This window comes from Argentina anserina, chromosome 6 (genome assembly GCF_933775445.1).
Source record: "Argentina anserina chromosome 6, drPotAnse1.1, whole genome shotgun sequence".
In the NCBI taxonomy this organism is placed as follows: domain Eukaryota; kingdom Viridiplantae; phylum Streptophyta; class Magnoliopsida; order Rosales; family Rosaceae; genus Argentina; species Argentina anserina.
This window is the reverse complement of record NC_065877.1, coordinates 8,481,830-8,491,514: the sequence shown is the minus strand read 5'-3', so window position 1 is coordinate 8,491,514 and position 9,685 is coordinate 8,481,830. Positions and strand designations below refer to the sequence as shown.

Sequence of the window (9,685 nt, the reverse complement as noted above, 5' to 3'; positions counted from 1 at the left end):
GTGTTTTTCTTCAAGAATTTATTTTATAATTTTTTTTTGTTTAAATATTTTTATATGGACTTTGCATTTTAGTTATTGTGAATTTAGACTATTTTCAAAATTAATATTAAACATCATTATATATTTTTAATTCTAAAAATAATTTAAATACATATATAAAAAATATTTAATAATTCGAACACGCCGACTAACCGTCTAAGAAGTGGTTGTCCACCGGCTTACGTTTTTTCGAATCTTGTCTATACTTAACCCTAAATATTATATTAGCTTCAACCCTTCGTCCAAACGGTAAAGGTTGGTCAGAGTATCCAATAAAGCATTATACTAATCCAAGTCTCATATGGCCAAAGAAACCAGAAACGCCCAAAAGGATCCATGGAAAGTGTTACCATCACAACTCCAAGACGCAGAGAAACTATTTTCTATAGTGAATGGCACTAAAGTCTGCAATAAATAAAAAGATGGACATGAGGTTGTTGATGATGGTGATACGACTCGTAGCTGAATCAAATGCACAGAGAGAAAATAATGAATTTGTTTTAGACTTATCTCTCTCTGTTTTATTTTCTTTCAGATTCCAGTTTGTACAATTTTTATATAACCAAAACTCATAGAGGTGGAGGCCATGGCCCATGGAGATTCTCTCGTACAGCCCTAAAGATTTGAAAACTATATTCACTGTTCAGTCAGATACTAACATTAAACAAACGAAATTGAAAACAGATGACCGAATTGAATACTAATTAATCACAAACACTTGGTGGGAATGAATCAAGGAATCTGGGTCGAGTTTCTCTGCCGCTGTTCTGCTTGCTGGTTCTGATTTACACCTTGTGAGGATCAAAGGCCGAGCTGACTCTGATCCAAACTCCCCTTCTTTCGAATCTTCAATGCTTGCAGACTTGGCCATTCTCTCTCTGATTGAGTTCTCCAATCCCTTGAAAAATTCAATCCTGTCCTCGTTTTTCTGCTCAATTCTCGATTCTTGATCCGAAGTGGACTCTCGTCCTGATTGGGGTCTCTCATTTTCTCTGTTTCCAATGCTCTGTTCTTCTTCTTCTTCCTCCCCTGTTTTGCTCTGTTCTTGTTCTTCTTCCCCTGTTTCTTCTTCAGCTCTGTTTGGTGAGCCCCAAAATCTACAAGCCAAAGAAGACGACCTGTACGGCGCAGATCTACACCGAGTTAATAGCAAAGCGTTCTTCGGCGGTGATGATGAAGAAGCAGCAAGAGCAAACACCTTGGCTTTTCTCTCAAATTCTTGTTCTTCACGTTCTTCTTCTTCTTCATCAGAACTAAACCCTCGGACTTCTTCCCCAATTCGGGTCTCAATTTTCGGTGGGTCATCTTCAATTTGAGCTCTGGAGCAAAACCCAGCTTGAAAAAACGGCACCCATCTCCGCCAGAGGTGCCTGCAAGATTTGGGCTTGATTTTGCCGGGAAAGTCGCTGCAGAACACGGCGTTATGGATCCACCCGCACCTTTTCCGGGTCGAAGCTCCGGCCCTTCTCCCCCTTCCGGGTCGGGAAGAAGCCGCGGAGGAGGCACGGCGGACCCGGACCTGGCCCATGCAGGTGACTTTGGGAGAAGAAGGCTCTTGGGTTTCAACAGCGGTGGCGTTCTTCTTCCTCACAAACATCGGACTCGAACGTAACCGACCTCGGCTTTTGCTCCCGGCATTGGTCCTCAGAAACCTCATCAACGGCGGCGGGAACTTGTCGCTCCGACCCGGACTCGATATGGGCTTCGCGGGTAGCATCATCTTCACCTTTGGCCTCTGTTTTTCTCTGTCTCTCTCTAATCTATGAAGCTCAAGATTGAAGCTCTTGAGAATCGGAAATGGGTGACTCTGGGAGCTCTTTACTTGAGTTTTGGTTTCTTTTAGTTTTGTTTTTTGGGTGTGAAAATTATTTTATCCTGTTATGGTTGCACGGATGGTGAATCGGAGTGTAAAGATTTTGGCTATTTTTCGAGGTCTGTTTAGATTTTGGGGGACTCCCTCTATTTGTAGCGTAAGCAATAAAATATAGCATTTTCTCTCTGCAATCACCTACATTTGTATCAGAATCTTGATGCAATCTCAAGCGTTTGATGTTGAGTAGATGGTGACTGATGCATGCCTTCTTGCCAAGGATATGCTCATTGCACTAGTCTTCCCCTAGGAGAAAACTAAATTATAAAGTTATGGCGCAAGGGCAAGTAATACAAGAAGTATCTAACAACAAAGCCATAGTGATGTAGCTATCTAGGTTATGAAAGGGAAAGAAACATGTGTGGGTTATGTGGATTTTGTGACATTTAGAATGATATAAGCAAATATGGTATATGGATTGATGCAATTCTATGTGGTTGTATCAATAAAACAGTCCAATCGACTATACCATACAATACACATGCCTTAACACCCCAAATCTGATGTGAAATTGACAAGTCAGAGCATCTAAACCCATAACTTGATTTTGCTCAAGCAATAGTTGGGGCAGAAGTAAATTTTGCTCTAAATCAAATCAGTTTCGTATTTTATTTAAGTAAATATATTTTTGCACATACTTATTCAAAAGTTGCTTGAGTAAATCAATTTTTTCTTACTGTGAAATGATAAAAAATTATTTACTGGATAGATTTACAACAAATAATAATGTGTTACGTGTCGTTATCGACTTAATAATTACACATGATTTCCTATAAGAGTTTTTACTAATAGAGAATTGATACGTGTCACTGCCACGTGTCATTGTTGGCAAAATAACTAGACCAGATTTCTGATAAGATTTTCGATTAATAGATAATTGACACGTGTCAACACAAATTAGTGTGAGTTGATAAAAAATTGAAGTAGTATTTATAGGCAAATTTTTTTAGAGAGTTTTGAAATTTTAGGGATTTTTAACTATTTTTTGGATTTATTTTCATTCTGATTAAATAGTAGTCGTTGCCTATCCTAACCGTTTGATCGAAATTTCTGATTTAAAATAAAAGGCCTAGATCTATTAAACCATTGGAGTTTGAATGGCCCAGTCGGTAATCTACGTGTCATCCGTTCATTGGTTCGTAATTTTTTTACTCTTTTACTGGTTGACAAAAAAAGAAAAAAAAAACCTGACGTCACCCACGTGTTGTGGGCTCCGCCAGGCGGTCGAGCAATTGCTCGAGAAAATTTTGCTCCACCGATCAAGTGAGCAAAACGCTTGGGTTTACTGGGTGAGCACCATTGATTCCGGTGCGAGCTCGAAACTCAGTTTGCTCGAGCAAACCCGGACGGTCCCAGTTGGTGCTCGAGCACCACCTCCCATCCTACTCGCCTGTGCGGATGCTCTCAGAGACTGATTTGGCTATACAACCAAGCAATATCCATGTTTCTAAGATTACCTATTTGCTGAAGTGTTTAGAAATATTCCCTTGTCATAGGCCTAAACAGCAGGAAGCTCAAGAATTATTCAACCAAATCTTAAACAAAAGGGAAAAGATAAACATTAGGCCACTTCCATTACTTAAATCCCATATTCGAGGAACTAATCACCATCAGTCCAAAATGAGAGCACTAATCCTAATTTAGGTAAATCGTAATCTCCCCACTATTTAGTGACAGAGACCCTAGCCATATACAGAACAAATCATCTTTGAAATTCTCCAATACGCAACTTCTTAAAAATGGCTCCACATTCCTATCAACTTGTTTCTCTGCAAGAACCAGCGACCCATCCACCACCCCACTAAAAGAAACTTTTCATTCTCATAATCAGTCTCACAGTCTCACTACTATTTTCCAACCTTAGCTCTACCCAATTCACACCAGCCTACAGTCTGCTCGATCAGTACGTACCATAATAGTAATCTGATTTGCTGCAGAATATATTATAACCCTTTAGACCAAGCAGGAAAACAGAAAGTCAGCTTGGGTTTCGGAGGCACTGAGGAAATTAAGAAACAGGGCAGGCTAGTCAATGTAGGAGTTGGAATTAACAAAAACACAGAAAAAGAAGCAAACTTTGGATCGGAGCCTATAATTGGAGTCGGAGACCGTGGACCAATCGAAGGAGTTCTGCGGCGAGGTCAGCCCGAGCTCTCTTAGTCAAAGACCCTCGATGCACCGCTCTCGGTTCCACGATATGATGGAGAACTACTTGAACTCCTCCTCCGAGTGGCCCCATTTGCATTACCAGGTCGGTGTAACTCCGGGGGAAGTACGTGGAAGTGCCACCGAGAAGCCTTGTGGAGTTGTGGATGAAGAAATGCAGCAGAAACTGAAAGAAATGCCGAAACAAGTGCAGCCTGCAACTCCAAAAGGCCCTGATTGAGTGATTGATTGCAAATGGAGAGTTGGTCCTCGCCCTTCCAAAACCGGCTTTCTGGAACTGAATGCGGAGCCGGTTGTGCCCCAGGGTTTTCCTGAGGGGAAAGAAACTATATATTCATGGGGGTACGATCAAGATGTTATCAGCATTGCAGTTTCCTTATTCAAACTGGAAAGCAGATATATATATTGGTTAACCGGTGGAGATTTCATAGCTGGAATGCATGAAGTTGTCGTAACAAACAGGACAACTGATCGATGCAATCAAACTAGCAATGGAGCAAAATCGCATCTTATGGAGAGTGTCTTCTAATTCTACATTCTTTGGCCACATAGCATCTGATGCTGTGTTGAAGCCCTTAGGCCACTTTGCCGCAAGTATCCGCCCATTTATGCTGGGGAGTTTGTTGAACAAGAGTATTCTGTAATCAATTTTAAAACAAAACAAAGGACAACTTTGAAGACATGGAGTTATGTTACAGATCCAAACAGCATCTTGCGGAGGGCCTTTGGGACGAGTTAAAATAGAAAAGGCTGAGGGCATGATTAACTGTGCTTTTAGAACACGCATGGATTTCACAGAATTTCAATATTTATGAAACATTCAAATGAAGAACGTACTGACCTTCATGGATCCTTAAATTGTCTTATTTTCCTATATTTATCAATGAACTAATTTGGGATCTTCCTTGGTTGATTCCATTTTGACTTCATATTTTAACATGGTGCACCTTGTTCAGGTTCTATTGTTATTCAAAACTCAAGATGCCTAATTGAAATAATATGATATTTCTGTGAATTTTTGCTTGCAGATTGGCGAGGTGCCAAGCTTGTTGTTTGAAGCTTTAGTTTGTAGATTCATACATATTTGGGTAGGCCTTCAGGGCATCATCCTTCAGTAAGGTTGATTCATATTAATATTAGTCAAGTTAAGAGAATGAGAAAATTTGAAATTGGATTGGCACTTTTAAAATGTATAGGAGGGTTGCTAAACCAGATTTGCATATTCATTTGTTGAGACTTGAACAAATTCATAGGGTCATGAAGGTTGTGTTTGACAAATGACAACTGCTCTACCAGCACACAATGCACGTATTTCTCCCAATTTCTGTTTTATACATCAGATCTGGAGCAAAGCTGGTGATAATGGCATCAGAAGTGTGACCTCTGGGTAGGATGGAAGTGCAAGGTTGCATGGACCTCATCGATCATCTCCTATATATTTAGTTTTTAGATCCCAGTTTTCTGTATCATTTCAGCATCATCAGTAGTCAGTGTAGTTGAAACCGAAGATGAGCCACACTAGAAGCTCCATGGTTCTTGCAACTTTTGTGCTTCTGTTAGTGATGTCAGGTTTGGAGGTGCAAGGCCAAACCTCTACTTGTGGTGTTACCTTCTTTGCATCAATAATTCAGCTAATACCTTGTAGACCAGCTGTGGTTCCTTTTAGCCCCATCCCACCAAGTGAGACTTGCTGCACTGCACTCAAAGCTCTAGGCCAGCCCTGCCTCTGCACTCTCGTCAGCGGCCCTCCGATCTCTGGCGTTGATCGCAACATGGCAATGCAGCTCCCCGATAAGTGCAATGCCAACTTTGAACCATGCTCGATTATGAATTAGGAGATTAGGCATAGAGCGGGGGAGTATCAGTTCTGGAATAAGTGCGTCTTAGAGTTCTAGGAATCCATCCTTTCTTTTGATTTTGTAACATTAGTTAATAAGAGGATGTCTATTGGAACATTAAGCTTTGATTTGAGATCTGTACTGTATTTTAGTTTGATTTGTGTTGTAATGGATTGGTAGCTCAATAATGATGTATTTGCAGTGAAAAATAAATGTAGGAGTTGGGGTTCAACTTGGTAAAGAGTGTTGAGCTCTAGACACAAAGCATGAGAATATGGACTAGAAGATTTAATATTACATGGGCAGAATGCAAGAAAGGCAATCTCCTTGTTTTGTTTACATGGGAAATTTGCACGTCTGTACACAGGTAATGTAGGCTAGCTATGATTTCATAGCCAACCCATGAGATTTAAATTGCCTGCTAACATCCTATCTATATATAATATTCTAGCAACAGGCTTCATAATCCTAAACCCTTGGCTGTATCATCAGGCTTCATAATCGATGGGTCTTTTCATCCCAACAAGTGGTTTTATTGACTCAGATCCTTCCATGTCGTGATGACAATGAGTGGTCTGCTCTTGTTCATTGTGAACCTCATTTTCATCATCTGGGAAACAAAGGTTTGTGTTAGTTAGGGATCCAAATAGAGTTCAAATTTATGCAAGGAAAATAAGCTAGGTTGAGATGAAGTCTTGCCTGAGACAGTTGAAAGAGATATCTGAGTCAGGCGTTTAACGCAGTCCTTCAATGCTTGAAGTTCAGATTCTTTTTCTTGGAGTTTTGATTGGGCAGACTGCAGTTCAGATTCCAACTCCACAATATGGCCTTCCTGCTGTTCAATGAGCACATGGCATAATTTCTGGTCTAGTTCAGCTGGTAATACTCCTTGAAATTGCTCAACATTAATACCCTGTGCTGCTTGTCCATGAAACCTTTGCGCTGAAACTTCAGAGACAATATCCTGAAATGGGAATAGGCAATTTTGTCATAAAGGAAAATAAGTTATGCACAATCTGATTTTCATTTCATTAAGATTGACAGCAAAAGCACAGTGCTACATTACACAGTCAGGTCACACAAGGAGGAGGTTTCAAAATTTGCAACATATGGTTGCTTTCGTACATCTATGGTATACTTAAAAACCTGGTGGTGATTATTTTTTACAACACTGCCCAACATGCATGATTCAGGAAGGCTAAATTTGGGTCCTCTATTTTATAAATAGTATGAGTTAACTGTTAGCTGTAGCTAATAGCAACAGCATTAAGGCACATATTCAACATTTTTGAAGATGTAATTGAATAAAAAGACTGACCTTTCCTGGATTTCTGAATCCCCCTTGATGAAGAATTTCTGTAGAGCACCAAGGAAGCTTTTGCAATTCAGATTCAAGTTCTGCTTCCAATTGATCCATGTCCATAACCTCTGGCTCTGGCTCCGGCTCCTGCTCTTCTGTAAGAACACTACTTGGGCATTCGATATCATCAGATATTTGGAAGCTGGAAGCTCTCATATAATTAGGTTCACTGTTGTCCGCATTTAGCTTCTTGAGTTCTGTTGGAGCACGCTTGCAACTAGGGCTCTGATATTGTGTATTGGCTTCACTTTCAGAGCAAGAGACTTGTTGACTTTGTGATGCTTTTCTTTTATTTAGCTCGGATTTTAACTCTTGCACAACTTTTGCAGTCTCATCCATGGTCGTGTTAAGCTTATTGATTTCATCTTTTCCAGCAGTCATCATGTACATGATCCCAATGTTAAGTCCCCAGCTAAACAATGAGGCAGTATCTGCAGAGTACAACAAAAATAAGACATCAGCATTGTAAGAGTTGCCATAGCAAGACAATAGTCACCTAAATAAGACTAAAATTTCTGGACTATTTCATAGTTTTTTATCTGATTATATCTGCAGAATAATGGAGATTAAACGCTTTCGTAGAATGTAATAAGAATTACCCTTGAAAGTTGAAACTTAAAGGATCTCAACCCTCTGATACTTTTGCGATGTGATCTTCGCGTTGTCTTGAATATGACCAACAATGTTGGCTTTTCCCTTCAATCCAAAATCTTATTCGGAAATGAAAACCGGATATGCTTAAATTTTTTTTATAGTTTCAGGGTTCACTAAAGCCTTCAGCAAAAGGAAATTTAATCATGTCAAATGAAAATCTAACTCCCTTGTAATAAGCTTGGCCCCAGAAATCTAATTCACCAAAGTGATTATATTCTAAACAAGATTCTTCCAAGATTAGTAGGTCATGGTCTCATGACATATGAGTCAAAGTATTTTCTTTTCAACATATTACCAACAACAACAACAACAACAACAACAACAACAACAACAAAAAACTCTTCTCCAAAAGAAACCTTTTCCTCCTCAAGACCCTACTTGTTTAAAATCCAATTGAGTATACTAATTCATCTAATTAAATCCAAGATCCACAGAGTTGACACTATCTAATCAAGAATCTCAACTAGTAGATGATCAAACAGAAAATCAATATCGAATCGGAAACCAATAAATTCCATAAAACAAGAACATTGATCATAATTCCTTATAAACTTTAAACAGCGGTCAAATCAAGATCAAAAGCACAAGCTAGAAATCAACCTTTGGAATTGGAAGACGATCCACATTTGGAAGCCACATTCGTCTTCCTCTTCTTCTTCAAGCAAACACCAACTCTCTTCCCACTCTTCTTCTTCTTCTTCAGCTCCTCCTCCACCGCCGCCGCCTCTTTCTTCTTCTTCTTGAGCAACAATCGCGACCTCGTCTTCTTCTTTTTCTCGCTACTCCCATCGCCGTCGCTCGAAAACCTAAAGATCCCGTCCTTGAACTGATCCTCGCAGTCGCTGTCCCACAGCAGCGTCGGCGATCGAGAAACAGAGCGCTGCGGCGTCGCGACCTCCGAGACGGCGTCGTTTCGGGGATCAGAGTCGGTGATCCCGGCGGCGGACATGGAGGAGAGGTGGTTTTTAGCGAGGAGTGCGGTGGAGGCGGCCACCGCGGCGGCGAAGAGAGCCGGCCACATTGTTTTTGACTCGGTGAAGAAGTGACTCAGTGAGTGAACAAGAACTGGAAAATGCATGCGAGTTTAGGTCCACCTAAACCACGTGATTTCCGGCTCTGAGGGTTAGTGTGCAGTTGGGGAATATTAATTTGGGGTTTGAATAGTGTCTCTCCCTCTGTTAGTCTATTCAAATTTTCAATGTGTTTGAGAGAGAGAGAGAGAGAGAGAGAGAGAGAGAGAGAGAGGTGCAGTGGTTTGGAGTCTTTTGACTGTTTTTACTTTTTGGTGTTGGTTTAGTAAATTTAAGCCAGTAGTGATTATTAAGGAAATTACACTTAAGTGAATCTCTAATTACTATTTATTTTCGCTGTCAGAATCACTAATGAAAGTCCCAAATAGATAGTAGTTATTAACCAAAAAAAAAGAAGATAGTAGTTTCTTACTTACCCATCATTATATTTTTACTTACTTCTTTTTTTACCGTGTGACCTATGAAACAGAGTGGTAAGTCATCAAGTGCAGCATATAGACCAGGGCACCAGGCCAAGTAGTTGCCAAGGAGTCTTTGAGAGATGCGGACGACTGGGAATGCTGAGTTTCCCATAGATAGATGTTTCCATCAAGATCAGACACACCTGTTTAGTGAAAGCTTTGGCCACTGAGGGATAGTCAAAGCTGTGGCTAATTAACAAGCTATTTGATAGAGAATTTTTAACTATTCTGGGGTGAAGGCTCATTTGGTTGCCTAGAGCATTTTA

General features: G+C 40.2%; 3 protein-coding genes across 3 annotated transcripts; 1 reads left to right on the top strand and 2 right to left on the bottom strand.

Moving 5' to 3' along the window:
• Positions 1-657: 657 nt before the first annotated feature.
• LOC126799834 (uncharacterized) lies at positions 658-1,939 on the bottom strand. Its single transcript, XM_050527089.1, has one exon. It carries the CDS (start codon positions 1,757-1,759, stop codon positions 740-742), a length of 1,020 nt encoding a protein of 339 aa, XP_050383046.1. The 5' UTR covers positions 1,760-1,939; the 3' UTR covers positions 658-739.
• A 3,644-nt stretch (positions 1,940-5,583) lies between these two features.
• Positions 5,584-5,910, top strand: LOC126796803 (protein LIM1-like). Its single transcript, XM_050523527.1, has one exon. The coding sequence runs from the start codon at positions 5,584-5,586 to the stop codon at positions 5,908-5,910; it is 327 nt and encodes a 108-aa protein (XP_050379484.1).
• A 272-nt stretch (positions 5,911-6,182) lies between these two features.
• LOC126799504 (uncharacterized) lies at positions 6,183-9,601 on the bottom strand. Its single transcript, XM_050526716.1, has 4 exons — positions 8,528-9,601; positions 7,232-7,704; positions 6,613-6,877; positions 6,183-6,523 (listed from the first exon to the last, which is right to left on the bottom strand). Exons 1-4 carry the CDS (start codon positions 9,003-9,005, stop codon positions 6,402-6,404), a joined length of 1,338 nt encoding a protein of 445 aa, XP_050382673.1. The 5' UTR covers positions 9,006-9,601; the 3' UTR covers positions 6,183-6,401.
• Positions 9,602-9,685: the final 84 nt, after the last annotated feature.

Coding starts and splice junctions, on each gene's coding strand:
- LOC126799834 (XM_050527089.1), bottom strand. CDS start 1,759: ATGATGCTACCCGCGAAGCCCATATCGAGTCCGGGTCGGAGCGACAAG.
- LOC126799504 (XM_050526716.1), bottom strand. CDS start 9,005: ATGCATTTTCCAGTTCTTGTTCACTCACTGAGTCACTTCTTCACCGAG. Junction 6,878..7,231: donor GATTCAGAAATCCAGGAAAG/GTCAGTCTTTTT, acceptor TTCCCATTTCAG/GATATTGTCTCTGAAGTTTC. Junction 6,524..6,612: donor ATCTCTTTCAACTGTCTCAG/GCAAGACTTCAT, acceptor TTTGTTTCCCAG/ATGATGAAAATGAGGTTCAC.
- LOC126796803 (XM_050523527.1), top strand. CDS start 5,584: ATGAGCCACACTAGAAGCTCCATGGTTCTTGCAACTTTTGTGCTTCTG.